Source organism: Argopecten irradians, chromosome 1, assembly GCF_041381155.1.
Source record: "Argopecten irradians isolate NY chromosome 1, Ai_NY, whole genome shotgun sequence".
NCBI classification, from domain to species: domain Eukaryota; kingdom Metazoa; phylum Mollusca; class Bivalvia; order Pectinida; family Pectinidae; genus Argopecten; species Argopecten irradians.
In genome coordinates this window covers 44392017-44413424 of record NC_091134.1, presented here as the reverse complement: position 1 = coordinate 44413424, position 21408 = coordinate 44392017, and the positions used below count along the sequence as shown (strand labels likewise).

Sequence of the window (21408 nt, the reverse complement as noted above, 5' to 3'; positions counted from 1 at the left end):
ATTCTTTTTTTTCAATTAGGCATGCAGTTTAATAATCAGCTACCAAAATTGTTCATATTAATGACCTTGAGGTCACCTGACCATATGGTAATCTATTATGATAGTCTTTTGTACGTCGTCGTCCGTCGTGCGATATCCGTTAAACATATCCTTGTGAATGTGATGACTTGAGTTAATATAAACCAAGCTTAATGAAACTTTGTATGTAGACATTGAAAATATCTCGGACGAGTTAGAAAATCAGCTTGATATGACAGTAATTTACGGAGTTGTTGCCCTTTGCACTAATAATTACTATTGGACCTTTTATGGAGTTATTGCCCTTTGCACTATTAATGAATATTGGAATTATTGTTGTGAATACGATAACTTGAATAAATATGCACTCAGCTTCATGTATTTAGACTAAAATTGAAAAGATCTCAAACGAGTTTGCAAATCAACTTGATTCAATTGTAACTTAAAGAGTTATTGCCTTTTGCAATTATAATTATTTAATCTTGTGAACATGATAACTTGAGTAAATATGATCCGAGCTTATTGAAACTTTGCATATAGACTAACATTGGAAATATCTCGAACAAGCTTGAAAATAAGTTTGATTTGACTCTAATTTATTCACAGAGTTATTGCCCTTTGCAAGAATAATTATTGAACCTTGTGGTTGATTAGGTTACTATTTTCATATAAATTACTACCTCTCCAAAAGTATGTATTGGATAGCATATTCGTATGGTATCGATAGCATCATCATATGGTTTGGATTCAAAATTAAGTAAATTGTGGGGTCAATTTGTCTTTTACAGAATTTACTCAAAGAAAAAAAAACAAAACAGGTGAGCGATATAGGCCCTCTGGGCCTCTTGTTAAACAAGTAGTCATTAATAAATAAGTCAAATTAAACAGGATTGCCCAACAGAATAGTTTAAGTTAACAAGGTTCAATCGGATTACTATTGTTACAGTTGTGTATCTTACTCCTATTTCTCAAGCACCCTACTAAAGTTTTATCTATTTTGCAACATAAGTAAGAGTAATATTATCTTAAGTTTGTTTCAAGGGACCTGGAGTCAAATGAATGAAATAATAACTCAAAACACCTAATTATGGCTTTAATATTTATTACTCATCACAAATTAACAGTACTAATAGCACTAAGGACAAATTTTACAACAAAGTGCAAATACCACACATTGATTTGAATAACAAATAATGGACAATACAAAAATACATATACACATGAGCACTATTTCATACATCAATATAACACACAACACAAAATATAATCAAAGCAAAATAGGCACATCATATTAAGGCATTATTACAATAACATAAAACATTTTCTAACAGATCATTTCAACAGAATTTGTAGCACTATGGATAGAGTTGTTGTCTTTCAGCAGTAGCTAAAGCTGGGTAGGTAGATCACAGCGGGTGGTCCCTGAGGTCGGCGACGTCTCTTGGAGATCTCGGAGAGTGTCTTGGTGTTGTTCGTACGACTCCTCTTGTTGCTGAACCACTTCTTGACCTGCTCCTCCTTGATGCGTCCTTGGTCGGCGAGGCGGTAGATGACATCAGGGGACGGGTAGGGGTGCTCGGTGTTGAGGTAGTACCATTCTTCCATCAGTCGAACGGCCTTCCTGGAGAGGACGGGTCGGGACAGTGGACGAGATGAGGCTGACTGTGGCTCACTGTGGTGGCGGGTTCTCTCATGGGTTGTGGTGTCTAGTCCATCAAGGCTGGTCTCCACACGGTCCATGATGCAGTTAAGCTGGTCGTCATAGTAACTGTTGATGGATGGGTGGTAGGTGGTAGGACTATCTTGTAGATTCTGTAGACGCTCCATCTCTACTGCTCCGGACTGGTATCTGTAGAAGCTGGACAACTGCTGGATCTCATCACCATGGACACTGTGGAGTTTCTTGAACATCTGCTGCAGTCGGCGTTCACGGTCAGACACAGAGGAGTAGGACTTGGGTTGGAAGGTAGACAGAAGGGAGTCGGGTGTGGTAGACTTCTTACACTCATCTAGGAGGACAGATCTCAGCTCACAGAAGAAGGGGTGGTCAAGTAGTGTAGTCGATGGTGGTGAAGTGGAAGATAGCAAACTGAAGATGGAATCAGGTCTGGATTCTGAGATGGGGCTGCAGGCCTTGTATTGAGGATGAGTAGTGGTGGTCTCGCAGTGGGGATGGGTAGTGGTGGTCTCGCAGTGGGGGTGGGTAGTGGTTGTCTTGCAGTGGGGATGGGTAGTGGTGGTCTCGCAGTGGGGATGGGTAGTGGTGGTCTCGCAATGGGGGTGAGTAGTGGTGGTCTCGCAGTGGGGGTGGGTAGTGGTGGTCTCGCAGTGGGGATGGGTAGTGGTGGTCTCGCAGTGGGGGTGGGTAGTGGTGGTCTGGCAGGGGGGTGGGGTAGTGGTGGTCTCGCAGTGGGGGTTGGTAGTGGTGGTCTCGCAGTGGGGATGGGTAGTGGTGGTCTCGCAGTGGGGGTGGGTAGTGGTGGTCTCGCAGTGGGGGTGGGTAGTGGTGGTCTGGCAGTGGGGGAGGGTAGTGGTGGTGTCTCGCAGTGGGGGAGGGTAGTGATGGTCTCGCAGTGGGGATGGGTAATGGTGGTCTCGCAGTGGGGATGGGTAGTGGTCTTAAAGTCTGGGCAGGTAGTGGTGGTCTCGCACTGGGGGTGGGTAGTGGTGGTCTCGCAGTGGGGGTGGGTAGTGGTGGTCTCGCAGTGGGGCTGGGTAGTTGTGGTCTCATAGTGAGGGTGGGTAGTGGTGGTCTCATAGCTGGGGTGGGTAGTGGTGTTCTCACAGTGGGGTTGGGTAGTTGTGGTCTCGCAGTGGGGATGGGTAGTGCTGGTCTCGCAGTGGGGATGGGTAGTGCTGGTCTCGCAGTGGGGAAGGACACTGGTCTTGAAGTCTGGGCAGGTAGTGGTGGTCTCAAATGGTGGAACTCCCTCAGTCAGGAAATCTAGCAGGTCATCAAGTTGAGTATCTCCATCAAGAATGGTGGCTTCGATGATGTCAGACAATGTTGTCTCTGGCTTTACCTCAAACGGCATCGGTGAAGGGACGTCAAAAGACATGGCTCTGAGTGGTGTCAGGTTATGGCAGATGTCAACTTTGGCAGCTGAGTGATTTGTGACATTTTCTGACACTTGACATTTGTTTTATACTGAATTTTCTGGCTTGGATGTCAAGATGGTAGTGTGTCATTGGCTGACACCAGTAACAGGAATTAAGTCTACAGTTAACTTGGCCTCCCATTGGTGGAGCTCACTGATTACTGGTAACCGTCTACTGTAACAGGACATTTTGATTGGTTGATTAGGGAGGTGAACAGTTAATTGGCTTTCTGATTGGTAGAGAAAGGTGATTTCATTTTACAGTAATCATTCCAGTTATCCTAATTATCCAGGTGAATAGATTTTAATCACAGTAATTGTACTGAAGCCAGTCAGCTTACCTGTCTATAGTTCTCTCTGGGACAGTTAATGGTACTGTTACCTTAATTAACATCCTTACCTGGCTGATTCACACCTATCGATGGTGATGTTAGGACAGTTAATGATACTGTTGATTACCAGACCTAGCTGTTTCTCACCTGCCTATTGTTCTCTACCCCTACCTTAATTACCTGAACCCAACTTCACCTTTGGTTAGGGGTGGCTTCCCAAGCCAATTATTGTATTCGCCTGTTTATGGATTACCTGTAGTTCTCTCATGCATAACTTTCTATTTTTAATTTACAATCAATATTCTATTTGATTGAAATTGGTTAGATGTTTTTGGATAAATGAAGTTTTAGATATATTTTGAATAAAAAATATTTCTTCACATTATGACACATTAATGGATTTCACTTCAAAGAATTGCACCTGTGTATTGCTTTAGTGTATATTTTCAACAGATACATTTATGACCTTATAAGGTCTTTTAAGCATATATTTGTTCTTTACAGTCCAAGATTAATGGGATAAATACATAATATCAGTAGGTTTTGTTGGAAATAAATTAATTCATAAAATCTTTTGATACTTCATGCTGTACAGGAAGATCAGATTTAGTAAAGCAATATGACGCAGCATACTTTGAAATAGTTTATTGTAAGTTTTAAACAAAAGAAGTAGATAACAAGCAATGCTTATATTAATTCTTTGGTTTCCTGCTTCCAGTAATTTGGTATACATTAGTATTATAATAATATATGAACAATAAACGTAGCTTGTGTAAAATTTAAATATCAATATAGTGTGAAGTTAAAAAAATATATCTGCAACCTATCAACAATATAACATTAGTTTAATGTAAATGTGTTACAGGTAAAACCACTTTGATTTGTTTAATACATGAGTAAAATAAATAAATAACTACACAATGATAAAATTGATGATTATCGAGAAACAAAATTTTACCAGGTAGGTCATCTGACGCCATTGGTCTACTCTGTATGACATATAGCCATCAAGTTCCGTCCATTGACGTGTGCCGCTCGTCGTCACCATCAGCTGTGCATAAAATTTCATTTAAACAACTTCTTCTCAATAATCGAAAGGCCTGAGTAATGATATTTGGCCTATGACATGCTGGGATGAAGGGCTCCCAAGTTTGTTCAAATGAATGACTTTGACCATCATCCAAGGTCACACTGGTCAAATAGGCTAAAATCTTTAAACAACGTACTTCTTGTGAATAAGTAAGAGGCCTGTAGACCTGTTATGGACCTGTATCATGCTAGGATGAAGGGCTCCCAAGTTTATTCAAATGTTTGACCCTAGTGACCTTCATTCAAGGTGACAAGGGTCAAATAGGCTTAAATCTTAGGCTTAAAACAACTTCAGTATTATGTATATCAAATTAATTTGATTATAGACAAATTTTGTATTTCTCCAACTTAGAAAAAATAATGAAAAACATTTTAACATAGCAGAATTCATAATTCATTTAAATCATTATTTCCTATTTCTTTTCATTATTGTCCAGATTTGCCTGGATAATTTTAACTCTTTTATCTCATTAGTTATAAGTTTTAACTATAGAAATCTATACATATAACAGAAGAGTGAATATTGTGAACCAACATGTTTACTATGATAAAAATCATGAAATTGTATTTATTAACCTGTGATCTTCATGAACTTTGACATAGAATTGTGTATAGTAGTTGTTAACATTGGTTTACAGTTTAAACAACATAAATACATTTAAACCTTGTTAACTCAAAGCCTACGAGATCGTTGTATTCATATACAGCTATATAACTTTACTAATTTAGTATTATCAACAAAATAAAAGAGAGTTGTTTAGTTAATATGGCTGAGTAAGCAAGGTTGAACTTGATTTATGCAAGTTGCTATGATACTATTGTAAAATTGTCAAATGAATGAAAAAATAACTCAAAACAGTTTCAATTTTATTAATATTTATTACTATATAAAAGCTAACAAGAATAGTACATTAATAGTTATGGCACTAAGCACACATTTTACATCATATATGTCTTACACAAACAGCACTTATTCATTCAAAGCAACAATCAATGAACAATTTATAAACACATGTATTAGAGCACTATTTCATATATCAATATAAAATACACAACACAAAATACAAGCAAAGCACAATATTGGCAGTTGTACCACTTTTTCTAACAGAATTTGTAGCACTATGGATAAAATTGTTGCATGTCTTTCAGCAGTAGTCAAAGCTGGGTAGGTAGATTATACCGGGGGGTCCCTGAGGTCGACGGCGTCTCTTGGAGATCTCGGAGAGTGTCTTGGTGTTGTTCGTACGACTCCTCTTGTTGCTGAACCACTTCTTGACCTGCTCCTCCTTGATGCGTCCTTGGTCGGCGAGGCGGTAGATGACATCAGCGGACGGGTAGGGGTGCTCAGTGTTGAGGTAGTACCATTCTTCCATCAGTCGGACAGCCTTCCTGGAGAGGACTGGTCGGGACAGTGGACGAGATGAGGCTGACTGTGGCTCACTCTGGTGGCGGGTTCTCTCACGGGTTGTGGTGTCTAGTCCATCAAGGCTGGTCTCTACACGGTCCATGATGCAGTTAACCTGGTCGTCATAGTAACTGTTGATTGAAGGGTGGTAGGTGGCAGGACTATCTCGTAGATTCTGTAGACGCTCCATCTCCACTGCTCCGGACTGGTATCGGTAAAAGCTGGACAACTGCTGGATCTCATCACCATGGACACTGTGGAGTTTCTTGAACATCTGCTGTAGTCGACGTTCTCGGTCAGATACAGAGGAGTAGGACTTGGGTTGGAAGGTAGACAGAAGGGAATCGGGTGTGGTGGATTTCTTACACTCATCTAGGAGGACAGATCGCAGCTCACAAAAGAATGGGTGATTGAGTAGTGGAGTGGATGGAGGCAAAGTGGAGGACAGCAAACTGAAAATGGAATCGGGTCTGGACTCTGAGATGGGGCTGTGGACTTTGCAATGGGGTTGGGTAGTGGTGGTCTCGAAGTCTGGACGGGTTGGGGTGGTCTCGCAGTCTGGACGGGTTGTGGTGGTCTCGCTGAGGGGACGGATAGTGCTGGTCTCAAAGTCTGGATTGGTAGTGGTGATCTCACAGTGATGGTTGGTAGTGGTGATCTCGTAGTGGGAATGGGTAGTGGTGGTTGCACAGTGGGGGTGGGTAGTGGTGGTCTCGCAGTTGGGGCGGGTAATGGTGGTCTCACAGTGGGGATGGGTAGTGGTGGTCTCGCAGTTGGGGCGGGTAATGGTGGTCTCACAGTGGGGATGGGTAGTGGTGGTCTCAAAGTCTGGAGGGGTAGTTGTGGTCTCGCAATGGGGGTTGGTAGTGGTGGTCTCGCAGTGGGGGCGGGTAATGGTGGTCTCACAGTGGGGATGGGTAGTGGTGGTCTTGCAGTGGGGGTGTGTAGTGGTGGTCTCGAAGTCTGGAGGGGTAGTTGTGGTCTCGCAATGGGGATGGATAGTGGTGGTCTCGCAGTTGGGGCGGGTAATGGTGGTCTCACAGTGGGGATGGGTAGTGGTGGTCTCGAAGTCTGGAGGGGTAGTTGTGGTCTCGCAATGAGGGTGGGTAGTGGTGGTCTCGAAGTCTGGACAGGTAGAGATTGTCTCAAATGGTGGAACTCCCTCAGTCAAGAGATCTAGCAGGTCATCAAGTTGTGTATCTCCATCAAGAATAGTGGCTTCGATGATGTCAGACAATGTTGTCTCTGGCTTAACCTCAAACGGCATCGGTGAAGGGACGTCAAAAGACATGGCTCTGAGTGGTGTCAGATTATGGCAGATGTCAACTTTGGCAGCTGAGTGATTTGTGACATTTCTGACACTTGACATTTGTTTTATACTGAATTTTCTGGCTTGGATGTCAAGATGGTAGTGTGTCATTGGCTGACACCAGTAACAGGAATTAAGTCTACAGTTAACTTGGCCTCCCATTGGTGGAGCTCACTGATTACTGGTAACTGTCTACTGTAACAGGACATTTTGATTGGTTGATTGGGGAGGTGAACAGTTAACCAGCCCCCTGATTGGTAGAGAAAGGTGATTTCATTTTACAGTAATCATTCCAGTTATCCTAATTATCCAGGTGAATAGATTTTAATCACAGTAATTGTACTGAAGCCAGTCAGCTTACCTGTCTATAGTTCTCTCTGGGACAGTTAATGGTACTGTTACCTTAATTAACAACCTCACAAAGCTGATTCACACCTGTCTATTGTTTTGTAAGGAAAGTTAATGATACTGTTAATTACCAGTTGTTTCTCACCTGCCTATTGTTCTCTACTGGTACCTTAATTACCAGAACACATTTTCACACCCTGTTATTGATGGCTTCCCAAGCCAATTGTCTTGACTTGATTTTTACCTGCTCATGCATTACCTGTAATCAACTTTTGAATCATTTAAATAATTAAGTTATTTTTGGATAAAATTTTGATTAAGTTTAAAAAGATAAAATTCCATCTGAAATTTTGGGCATCCTCTGTATAAATAAACTATGATCCATAATATTTCAAACGTGGTCTCATTCTTTCATTTTCCTTAAAATTTTATCCCTGATTTATCCTTATTTGTCCTGCTTAGAAGTTGCAGACATTCTTTTTTATATTATTAAATATAATTTTTTTTTATTTCCGTCTATTTGATAAATAATATATCTTCCCACTGTTCATATGTTGATCAGGGGAGACCACCCCCACATGCACCGGCCAGGATACACAGGGCCATGGCCCATCTGGCATATCATTCCTAACCCCTTTCAGTTAGCTAACCTTTTTTTTATGACATTTTTGACTACGATTAACATGGCAGGTTGATAAGTTGATTACCATATAATTAGTCAAAATAACTACACTATACATGTAATAATGAAGCCACTCTGCTTTTTTAACACTGGTAACTTCTCACTTTTTTCACTTCTACAATTTTTAAATCTTTTAAAATTTTTTTATCTTTTTAAATCAACAATATAATTAATACGCATCTGTACGTAAATAATTAAAGCTGGTCGGTTTCCTCGCAATAAGTATCAAATAATTATTATCAACGGCCAAGTCATTTGACACTATATTTTTTATAGATTCCTATTTCAATTATTCATCTATTTATTTAAGTAATAAATACTAATTTTCTGATTGTCTTTCTCCTCTATATTTACAACACAATCATTTGTATCATTTATAAGTTAGCACACACTATGGGACCCCCAGACAATCTATACCTCCGCCGTCCGGCCAAACCCGGCTAAAGGACGAAGTCCCTTCGTAATGGAAACTGTGACATTCCCTACTGTTGGGGTAACTGGTTGTATTAGACTCTGAGCACAAAACAACACACATTACCTGGTATACCTTCCCTATGAATAATAACATACCACAATAATTACACTTTTTATAAAACAACATTTTTTTTTTTCACTTTTATACATACAATTTAACTGTAATTCTTTTATATACTTATATATCTTGGTAAGCTTTCTTGGCCCCTTTCGATGGCCCTCCCACAACAACTACACCTCTATTAGTAGTGGGACATCAACACAGACCCAGTATCAGCCCCCCCGGACAAAAGCCCCTTAGGACATAAGCCCCTAGGACAAAAGCCCCTTGGACAAAAGCCCCTCCATACTAATGGAAAAGAGGACAAAAGCCCCTTCATTTTTAGCTCACCTGGCCCGAAGGGCCGGTGAGCTTATGTCATGGCACGGCGTCCGTCGTCCGTCGTCGTCCGTCCGTCCGTCGTCCGTCCGTCGTCCGTCCGTCCGTCTGTCCGTCAACATTTCCTTTAAATCGCTACTAGTCATAGAGTTCTGCATGGATTGTAACCAAATTTGGCCACAAACATCCTTGGGGGAGGGGGAACAGAACTTGTATAAATTTTGGCTCTGACACCCCAGGGGGCAGGAGGGGCGGGGCCCAATAGGGGAAATATAGGTAAATCCTTTAAATCGCTACTTGTCATAGAGTTCTACATGGATTGTAACCAAATTTGGCCACAAACATCCTTGGGGGAAGGGGAACAGAACTTGTATAAATTTTGGCTCTGACACCCCGGGGGCAGGAGGGGCGGGGCCCAATAGGGGAAATATAGGTAAATCCTTTAAATCGCTACTTGTCATAGAGTTCTGAATGGAATGTAACAAAATTTGGCCACAAACATCCTTGGGGGAAGGGGAACAGAACTTGTATAAATTTTGGCTCTGACCCCCCGGGGGCAGGAGGGGCGGGGCCCAATAGGGGAAATAGAGGTAAATCCTTTAAATCGCTACTAGTCATAGAGTTCTACATGGATTGTAACTAAATTTGGCCACAAACATCCTTGGGGGAAGGGGAACAAAACTTGTATACATTTTGGCTCTGACCCCCCGGGGGCAGGAGGGGCGGGGCCCAATAGGGGAAATAGAGGTAAATCCTTTAAATCGCTACTAGTCATAGAGTTCTACATGGATTGTAACCAAATTTGGCCACAAACATCCTTGGGGGAAGGGGAATAGAACTTGTATAAATTTTGGCTCTGACCCCCCGGGGGCAGGAGGGGCGGGGCCCAATAGGGGAAATAGAGGTAAATCCTTTAAATCGCTACTAGTCATAGAGTTCTACATGGATTGTAACTAAATTTGGCCACAAACATCCTTGGGGGAAGGGGAACAAAACTTGTATAAATTTTGGCTCTGACCCCCCGGGGGCAGGAGGGGCGGGGCCCAATAGGGGAAATAGAGGTAAATCCTTTAAATCGCTACTTATCATAGAGTTCTACATGGATTGTAACCAAATTTGGCCACAAACATCCTTGGGGGAAGGGGAACAGAACTTGTATAAATTTTGGCTCTGACCCCCCGGGGGCAGGAGGGGCGGGGCCCAATAGGGGAAATAGAGGTAAATCCTATAAATCGCTACTTGTCATAGAGTTCTACATGGATTGTAACCAAATTTGGCCACAAACATCCTTGGGGGAAGGGGAACAGAACTTGTATAAATTTTGGCTCTGACATCCCGGGGGCAGGAGGGGCGGGGCCCAATAGGGGAAATATAGGTAAATCCTTTAAATCGCTACTTGTCATAGAGTTCTGAATGGAATGTAACAAAATTTGGCCACAAACATCCTTGGGGGAATGGGAACAGAACTTGTATAAATTTTGGCTCTGACCCCCCGGGGGCAGGAGGGGCGGGGCCCAATAGGGGAAATAGAGGTAAATCCTTTAAATCGCTACTAGTCATAGAGTTCTACATGGATTGTAACCAAATTTGGCCACAAACATCCTTGGGGGAAGGGGAACAGAACTTGTATAAATTTTGGCTCTGACACCCCGGGGGCAGGAGGGGCGGGGCCCAATAGGGGAAATAGAGGTAAATCCTTTAAATCGCTACTTGTCATAGAGTTCTGAATGGAATGTAACAAAATTTGGCCACAAACATCCTTGGGGGAAGGGGAACAGAACTTGTATAAATTTTGGCTCTGACCCCCCCGGGGGGCAGGAGGGGCGGGGCCCAATAGGGGAAATAGAGGTAAATCCTTTAAATCGCTACTAGTCATAGAGTTCTACATGGATTGTAACCAAATTTGGCCACAAACATCCTTGGGGGAAGGGGAACAGAACTTGTATAAATTTTGGCTCTGACCCCCCGGGGGCAGGAGGGGCGGGGCCCAATAGGGGAAATAGAGGTAAATCCTTTAAATCGCTACTAGTCATAGAGTTCTACATGGATTGTAACCAAATTTGGCCACAAACATCCTTGAGGGAAGGGGAACAGAACTTGTATAAATTTTGGCTCTGACCCTCCGGGGGCAGGAGAGGCGGGGCCCAATAGGGGAAATAGAGGTAAATCTTTTAAATCGCTACTAGTCATCGAGTTCTACATGGATTGTAACTTAATTTTGCCACAAACATCCTTGGGGGAAGGGGAACAGAACTTGTATAAATTTTGGCTCTGACCCCCCGGGGGCAGGAGGGGCGGGGCCCAATAGGGGAAATAGAGGTAAATCCTTTAAATCGCTACTTGTCATAGAGTTCTACATGGATTGTAACCAAATTTGGCCACAAACATCCTTGGGGGAAGGGGAACAGAACTTGTATAAATTTTGGCTCTGACCCCCCGGGGGCAGGAGGGGCGGGGCCCAATAGGGGAAATAGAGGTAAATCCTATAAATTGCTACTAGTCGTAGAGTTCTGCATGGATTGTAACCAAATTTGGCCAGAAACATCCTTGGGGGAAGGGGAACAGAACTTGTATAAAATTTTGGCTCTGGCCCACCAGGGGCTGGAGGGGTGGGGCCCAATAGGGGAAATAGAGGTAAATCCTTTAAATCGCTACTAGTCATAGAGTTCTGCATGGAATGTAACCAAATTTGGCCAGAAATATCCTTGGGAGAAAAAGAACTGAGTTTGTAATAAATTTTGGCTCTGGTCCCGGGGCAGGAGGGGCGGGGCCCAATAGGGGAATTATAGGTAAATTCTATAAATTGCTACTTAATTGTCCTAGAGTTTTGTATGGATTGTAACTAAATTTGGCCACAAACATCCTTGGGGGTAGGAGAACAGAACTTGTATAAATTTTGGCTCTGACCCTCAGGGGGCAGGAGGGGGGGGGGCCCAATAGGGGCCATAGAGGTAAATTCTATCAATCGCTACTTGTCCTAGAGTTCTGCATGGATTGTAACCAAATTTGGCCACAAACATCCTTGGGGGAAGAGGAACAGAACTTGTATAAATTTTGGCTCTGATCCCCTGGGGGTAGGAGAGGTGGGGCCCAATAGGGGAAATAGAGGTAAATCCTTTAAATCGCTACTTCTCATAGAGTTCTGCATGGATTGTAACCAAATTTGGCCAGAAACATCCTTTGTGGAAGGGGAACAGAACTTGTATAAATTTTGGCTCTGACCCCCAGGGGGCAGGAGGGGTGGGGCCCAATAGGGGATTTAAAGGCTAATATTAAAATTCCTTCAGAAAAGAAACAATGAACCTGTATTCAGAAAATTATTTGGCATTACAAACCAGGTGAGCGATACAGGCCCTCTGGGCCTCTTGTTCAAAAATTAAATTCAAAAATATAGTAAAAAAAAATATAAACATATTTTCTTATATCAGTTTTTTTTCCTTCAAATTTACATGTAGTTCAAAATAAGACACAATGTAATAATTTACTGGATTATTGATTATTGGGATTTTACTAAAAATTTGATAAATTGATTTCATGATTTATAGAAAAACAATGTAAAAAATTATATTGATGTTAATCTAATTATGACACTATATGATAGAAATATTTTGTAATTAAACATACTTTCCTAATTATCTATATATAATCAATGCAAACATCAAGCTGTTAGCCTGGTAGGTGTGTTATGATAAAGTAAACATTAATGGTTTCTTGTATATATAACATTCTAATGTCTATGTATACATGTTTTTTTATTCTTTCTTTGGTATCAATAACTCAAAAATTAAAAGAATTCAAATGATCACATCATAATCATGCTTTTTTATTATGTTTGACACTCTTCTCTGATAATACCCAAATGTATCAAATAGCAATAAATATCTAAAAAAAATAGAAATAAGAAAAAATACATTATTTTATAAAGAAGGGGCTTTTGTCCGGAGGGGCTTTTATCCTAAGGGGCTTTTGTCCGGAGGGGCTTTTGTCCTAGGGGCTTATGTCCGGGGGGGCTTTTGTCCAGAGGGGCTTTTGTCCTACACTCAGCTTTTGTCCTCCATCAACACAGACCCAGTATCAGCGACTGGCACACATGGGCTTGCTCAACCTGCCATCACCTCCCACTAAAAACCCGGAAAAATATAACATTAACCACATGCTATTTATGGCATATTTAAGTACTAGTATTGCAAATGTGTATTTTTTTTACTGTATAATTATAACAGATAATTATTTATTTATCTCAAACTTGTTAATGTGTCATGTAATTGATCATTAAGTAATTTAAGTTAAGTTTATTATCAGTACATGATCAGAATATCCTCTAAACCGGAATCAAATATACAACTTGGTAATGTTTAGGATAAAAGTTATTGTCACCACAATTCCAAATTTAAAATATATATGACAAAGTTATAGAAAAGTTCTTGATCCACCCAGTGTTTGTCCAGTCTATTCTTAAATGAATTTACTGTGGTTGCCGATATCAAATCTTCCATATCTTGACCATACGCAATGCCAAAAAAATATTTCCGAATGTCCAGCTATGTAATTTGTAAAGCAATGATTTCATGAAAGTTAACACATACATTACAGGGAGATAAAACTTATGTATACTTTATGTAAAGTAATTTAATTTCTATACTGTAATAGTACAATAGTAAAATTAAATGCGCAACTGAAATAATAATATTAGCTGGTACGCATTCACAATTCAAATATCTTCAGACAAATTTTAAAACCATTCAAGTCATCTTTCATGTATTATATATCATAAAGCTTTCATAACATAATTTGTTCAACTTTTTGCAGGGTCTTTCTACAAATTTGAAATAATTCTGAGAAATAGATAAATCTTTTAATAACATGCTTTAATATTTATTTATTTCTTGTAATTCTTTTATAATTTGCACACATACTTGATTCAACAAGCAGTACATCTTATATCCATTGAGAAATAGTTGATGTAACAAACTTCAACTATAACAAGAGGCCCAAAGGGCCTTAACGGTCATCTGACTACCTTGGCATTAGTAAAATTAATTATATATGGTGTCACTTTGTCAGGACCATGTCAGGATCATTTTCAATTTCTTTCAACAAATTTTATTTCAAACAAGAGGCCCAAGGGCCTTAACATATAGGAAATTAATTAGATATAGTGTCATTGTAGCCATCTTCGATTTTGGATCGACCCAAAAAATAACAACACTTTGTCGCGACCATGTCGGGATCATTTCATGCAAGTTTCAGCCAAATCGCACCAGTAGAACTTGAGAAGAAGTTCAAAATGTGTTTTCAAGATGGCGGCTGTGGCGGCCATCTTGGATTTCGGATCGACCCGAAAAATAACAACACTTTGTCGGGACCATGTCAGGATCATTTCATGCAAGTTTCAGCCAAATCGCACTGGTAGAACTTGAGAAGAAGTTCAAAATGTGTTTTCAAGATGGCGGCTGTGGCGGCCATCTTGGATTTTGGAACGACCCGAAAAATAACAACACTTTGTCGGGACCATGTCAGGATCATTTCATGCAAGTTTCAGCGAAATCGCACCGGTTGAACTTGAGAAGAAGTTCAAAATGTGTTTTCAAGATGGCGGCTGTGGCGGCCATCTTGGATTTTGGATCAACCCGAAAAATAACAACACTTTGTCGGGACCATGTCAGGATCATTTCATGCAAGTTTCAGCCAAATCGCACTGGTAGAACTTGAGAAGAAGTTCAAAATGTGTTTTCAAGATGGCGGCTGTGGCGGCCATCTTGGATTTCGGATCAACCCGAAAAATAACAACACTTAGTCGGGACCATGTCAGGATCATTTCATGCAAGTTTCAGCCAAATCGCACCGGTAGAACTTGAGAAGAAGTTCAAAATGTGTTTTCAAGATGGCGGCTGTGGCGGCCATCTTGGATTTCGGATCAACCCGAAAAATAACAACACTTTGTCGGGACCATGTCAGGATCATTTCATGCAAGTTTCAGCCAAATCGCACCGGTAGAACTTGAGAAGAAGTTCAAAATGTGTTTTCAAGATGGCGGCTGTGGCGGCCATCTTGGATTTCGGATCGACCCGAAAAATAACAACACTTTGTCGGGACCATGTCGGGATCATTTCATGCAAGTTTCAGCCAAATCGCACCAGTAGAACTTGAGAAGAAGTTCAAAATGTGTTTTCAAGATGGCGGCTGTGGCGGCCATCTTGGATTTCGGATCGACCCGAAAAATAACAACACTTTGTCGGGACCATGTCAGGATCATTTCATGTAAGTTTCAGCTAAATGGCACTGGTAGAACTTGAGAAGAAGTTCAAAATGTGAAAAGTTAACGCACGGCGGACGGCGCACGACGACGGACCAAACATGATGACTATAGGTCATCCTGACCCTTCGGGTCAGATGACCTAAAAATCCAAGATGGCTGCCTGTTGGCCATCTTGTTGACGTATTGATCTGAATATGCAATAAGCACAACTAGGGCCCAGTGGCTTATGATCCACCCTGCATCAATTTTAATTGGGTGAATGATTATTTGTCTTTTACCTCGTTTGATTTAAGGCCAACATTATCAAATGGTGGGCTATTCAAATTGCATTTCGTCCAGGCAGCCATCTTGGATTTTGACAGCTGAAGTTGTTACCACTATTTCTCAGAAAACACTGAAGGGATTTGTCTGGTCTTATATTGCATATTATCAACAGCCAGGGTAATCAAGACTTGCCAGGTTAGGGAGTGGAGGATAGTTGTAGTACACAAAGAAAAACCACCGACCAACAGTCAGCACCTGTCTCATGTGGATGTTGAATTTGCTACTCAGAGGTGGAAGGCTGGTGGTATTGTGTTGGGACAAGCTCAGACACTGCCACCCAAACTGCCATAGAATCACCATGCGAAGTATTAGAGAGATAGATGGTACTGATACCAAGGTGTAAAGTAACAACAGAAATGTGAGACTAGTTCTATACATAATTTATTTAAATTAAATAAGAATCACCTTTTCAAAAATTAACAAAATTGTAGAGTTATGTAAAATTTCCATAATCATAGTACTTAATACAACATACATCAGCTCCCATACCAATATAGACTTGAGCACTTTACAGTGCTAACACCTGCACACAAATATATTACAGCACTTCACGTCTCAGTCCTCCCTCCTCATATTTTATAAATAAGGATATTCTAGATGTAGTTATATTTTGGACTTATTTCACCTGATATATCTCAATTTTACACAATAGATTATTATAGCTGGTATGAAATGCTGAATATTACTGGTAGACCCTATAACAGTCTGAATTATTGATCAAGTAAGGTATAGAGTTTTATCTCTGTTATGTTTAAACTCACTACAATGCCAGCTTTTAGACAACGAAAGTAAAACTACCATGTATAATGAAGAAAAAAAGCCAAATATGCCCACATCAAAACCACCCCAATTTACAGAACATTATATCCAAGTCCCCTGAATTATCTAATGTAGCATAGAATACAACAGACATCTAGAAACATGTAGATATTTAGATGGATTTCTATACACCGTTTCTTCCTAACTCACATTACTAATACCTAAATCTAGCACAACATGATCATAACAAGCTACTAAACCTGTGAAAAAAATGCATCTGTCGGTCTCAAACATTTGTATATGTTTCTATACATCAACCTTTCTGATATTGTTATGAAATGTCCCTATCTGTAATACTAGACCAACAACTTTTGGCAAGTACATTGTGTCTTGCAACCTAAGATTTTGATATCATTTGATATGAATTGATCAACAATTCTTTTAATAGTATATAAACATGAAATAATTAATTTTCATACTGTGAACTTTTGACTGTTTAATAGGGTACCTCTCGTAAACATCAAATTCAGATAAATTTCTCCATAATTATTTTAATGCCATCACGACAAAAAATCTATTTATGCTGATGCATCGTAACACATACTCATTAAGAAAACTACCATACATTGTACACCTGGTATGACTAGTACCTGGCGATTACACCGCTACGCATCTTACACTTTTGATACACATATATATATTTCGTAGTAACCACAGTAACCAATATACAATAAATCAACGTCCACGTTACAGCAAGTCATGGTAACATATCAGGACCAGAATACTCATAATTACGTGGTCATGATATCATACCCTGGTATAATCAAATAAAATTCTATGTAATAAAATCTTTGAAAATGTCCTAATGGTTTGTCCGAGTAGCTATGTGTGTATGACAATATCACATGTGGAATGATCGGAGACAGAGGTCTAGTCTGTGAATCGGCGGTTAGGATTCCTTCCGAATAGTACCGTCCTCAGGTGGGGAACCATCTGTAATCAGCAAACAATTTTATTTATTTAATCACAACATATCAAAAGGGATGTGACATCCCATTACACACTTGTGGTTTCTATCTACCTTTTGTTACAGAAAAACACCTATGCCATTTGGTTTTATTAATTTAATGTCCTATTTACAGCCAGGGTTATTTAAGGACATGCCAGGTATATGTAAATTTGTGGAGAAAAGCCGGAGTACCACCGACCAGCGGTTAGTACCTGGCAACTGCCCCACTTGGAATTTGAACTTGCGACCCAGAGGTGAAGGGCTTGTGGTAATATGTCGAGACATCTTAACCACACGGCCAACGCGGTCCCCAACTTACACTAGTGCAGACAAAGCAAGCAAGGACTTCATCACATACATTGGATACAACACCAAATTACTCAACATAATTATACTTGTACTGCATTTTGAAGCTTCACATTTATCAGCCCAAATCACCAGGTATGATCTGCCAATATTACAGGACTGGGTCTACGGCACACAGAAAACTAAACCTTACCTGGTCAAATATCAGTTTCAAGCGATTCTCAATCATGTTCTCAATTTTGATTTTATTGCCATGGGCAACCATCTCGACACCTCCACACCTGTAACACGAGAAGCTCACATTAAGAAAAGAAATAACCAAACACAATAGCTTCTGTATCATATTCCGTGTTCGCATTTAACAAGGTTATCTCCCTTTCATGAAGGTACAGTTTCTGTATCATATTCCGTCTTTGCATTCAACAAAGTTATCTCCCTTCTATGACAGTATCAGTTGTGACATCATTATTTTGTGAAAAAGATGTGTTGTTTTCTTTGACAAATATTACATTTTACTCATATTCCCAACAAAACAATTAACACTTACTCGCAAGGGAAATAACTCTGTAATGCCCGGTATGTAGATGTAGAATATTACATTATCATGACAAATTTCTGTAACCTGTATAAAGTAAACTACTAATGGCTTGCTATTATTTCAAACCATTGACTTAAATTTAGATATAATTATATAAAATATATTTATATTTATATTTCTACATTAATATTTTGTATGTCAAGTCACCTTTATTTGTTTCTTTATGAAATTATATAAATGCTGTTATAAAATTTTACTTACACTTCAGATCCCAGAAAGTTGTCTTTGTCGATGGTAATTTTGACAGTCTTTTTTATTTCATCTTCGTACATCTTCACTGCAACTGGTACACACTCCTATAATGGACAAAGCAGTTTTAGATGATACTATTATATATTACTAATACTTGTTGGTTCCCATAAACATACAACCGTCTCATTATAAGAGTAACCTGAGAAATTATCACAGCAAAAACAAATATCATTTACATAAGCCTTATCTTGGGAGCTCAGGAAAAGACGAAGGCCAAATTTGCTTGTACAAGGTCAACATGTTCTTGTTTATTTTTCTGCACATCAACATCATCTTGTTTGTTTACCTGTATAGGATCAACATTTTCTAATATCCAAGTCAGATATGGCAGCCTTATTTACCTGTACGAGATCAACATCCTCTTGTTTACATCGCAGGACAACTGTAGGCTCCAGAAGCTGATAAAGTCCCTGAGCAATCAGTCCAACCAGTGCCTGCTTATACCTGGAGCGGTCCTTGGTGATCTGGGTAAGTTGGGCCTGGGCATCTTGTAGCAGGGCCTGTAAAAGATGCAGAATAAAGAGTTACATCAACATTCAGTGACATCTGCAGGCCGATCTTCAAAAGGTTGATATGACAAGCAGCTTTGTAAATATTACTTGAGTGTTTACACAATAAACAAACGATCACCAAATTCAGAGACTAAAATCTTAAACCTGGTATTAAATAGGCTCTGTTGCCCATTTTAAGGTTTCTAATCATGACTGATCTTTAATCATGATCACCAAAATAATTACCCTTGGTATATTATAATATGAATGGCATCCTAAATAATCTGGTTAGATACAAGTAATGTACGCACTATACATAACTCTGTATATAACTGTGTATAGATATGTATGATTGATGTGCGGTATAACTGACACACTAACATTACTAAAATAAAATCTACTAACCTTTAAGTGAGACTCCCTGTTTTTGAGAACCTTAAGTCTGGCCTGGTTCAAGAGGTTGGAATTCTGGCTACAAAATTGCAAAAATCATCATACATTAATTCATCTAAATATTAAACAAACTCCGATAATATTTTTTAAGCATGTAGCCATTGAGTTAACAATTATACCACAGAAGTGTGATATTTCCAGTATACTTATGCAATATGTCGGAAAACAGCATACATGTAATATCTATAGCATATTGGGTACTTATCTATAGATGATACATGTTTGAATAAAAATTATAAAGTATCTGGAATGCTTTGAGTGTGACATCTTTTTATGGTAGTTTAATATCAAAATAATTTCCTTAGTTCAGCTAATATTCTTACATCTTTTTCTGGAGTTCCACTTGTTTCTCCTTCTTTTCGTAGTACTCCATAATTTTTACTCTCTGTTGCTGGACCAGACGTCCCTTCTCTATATTGAACTCTTCCTCTGCCTTTAATAAACAAAAATAACCATATCTGGCATTAAACATTTTAATGATTGATGATGTCCTAAATAAGATTGACAAATGTGCCTTCTATATGATTTCAATTTAGAATCATAACAATCTTTTTGTTATAGGAAATGAAGTCACTATAGTTATTTCTGTATCCTCACCTTTGCATCAATTTCTTCTGCCTTTTCATTAGCCTCTTGCTCAATGAAGGCCATCATATGCTTGATCTGAAAGTAAAACAATTATAAATAAGAACTTTCAATTTTCGATTTCTTTTTCCACCTGGTCCACTAGTTTAGTTTTAACAGCTAGATGATGGTTACAGTATCATAATATATACTGGTTCTAAAATTATTCATGTTACAAAATTGGTGAGCTTGTCAAATAATTAAGAAGAGTATATGCAAACTTGTGAGTTGATATGTCTACAGGGCAAAGCCTTTGAGAAAGGAGAAATATAATGAGATTGGATTAGGCCCATCATCTGTGACCATGCAGGTAGTTCAATCAGTGGAGCACTTAAGCTTATATGTTCGGAGAGTTCCCAGGTCTCAGATACAACAGTTGGTATGTGTGGCCAAGGCCTGGTGTTTCAAGCATTTAGATATATGTCGCTTGTAGCTGAGCAAGGAATACTTTGATAATATTGCATAGTGGCCAGGTAGTTCAGTCATCAGAGCATACGGCTAGTGTTTGGAGGTCCCAGGTTCAAGTCCCTGTCTGGCTGCTACATTTCCACCTCACATATTACACAAGTAAACAAATAAATGATTTAAAATCAAGGAAATATGTATCTAAAGATCTTACACTTTTGCAAAATGTAAAAGCTAATATATGTTTCTGATATATCAGGTCAATATGAATTACGGTTCAACAGATTATTTCAAGGACATATGTCAAGCTCTTACTCTTAGCCTCCCTGCATTACAGTACATAATCACATTAAATAAGTTACAATATGCTATGAAAGTGTCTGAATTCATTATGCACTAGACGTATTTCTTTTTTACTGACGCCTAGAAATGCATTTATTAGTGAATATATCATTAGAATAAGAAATGGGTCGATCTGACCTAGACTCAAACTGTAATATACCCGAATAGACGAGTGGACAGTAACATCCTGTATAGAACAGCAGTTCTGTCAATGTCACGAGATAAGCGATGACAAATTCTTCTGTTGCTAAAGACGCATACCTTACATTTACGCCAACTAATACCAATTTCATAACACATCTATTTTGAAAATACCTGTTTTTGAACATCTGCATCGCTGAGTGCCATTTTGAAGGCTAAAATAAGTAAACTGGATAAATATTAGTGGCAGCTGATTTCGTCCAGCTCCTTTCGATAACACTTCCGACCTGCAACGTGACTCGCACAAAATG

At 39.5% G+C, this 21408-nt stretch overlaps 3 protein-coding genes across 3 annotated transcripts; all 3 read right to left on the bottom strand.

Annotated features, from left to right (window-relative positions):
* Positions 1-1395: 1395 nt before the first annotated feature.
* On the bottom strand, positions 1396-1929 carry LOC138327314 (uncharacterized). The gene has a single exon (XM_069273345.1). It carries the CDS (start codon positions 1927-1929, stop codon positions 1396-1398), a length of 534 nt encoding a protein of 177 aa, XP_069129446.1.
* Positions 1930-2042: 113 nt separating this feature from the next.
* Positions 2043-3077, bottom strand: LOC138327237 (uncharacterized). Its single transcript, XM_069273240.1, has one exon. It carries the CDS (start codon positions 3075-3077, stop codon positions 2043-2045), a length of 1035 nt encoding a protein of 344 aa, XP_069129341.1.
* Positions 3078-16081: 13004 nt separating this feature from the next.
* LOC138329413 (V-type proton ATPase subunit E-like) lies at positions 16082-21407 on the bottom strand. The gene is made up of 8 exons (XM_069276401.1): positions 21272-21407; positions 20183-20248; positions 19909-20018; positions 19538-19604; positions 18983-19141; positions 18591-18685; positions 17985-18072; positions 16082-17469 (listed from the first exon to the last, which is right to left on the bottom strand). The coding sequence occupies exons 1-8, from the start codon at positions 21302-21304 to the stop codon at positions 17407-17409; spliced, it is 681 nt and encodes a 226-aa protein (XP_069132502.1). The 5' UTR covers positions 21305-21407; the 3' UTR covers positions 16082-17406.
* Position 21408: the final 1 nt, after the last annotated feature.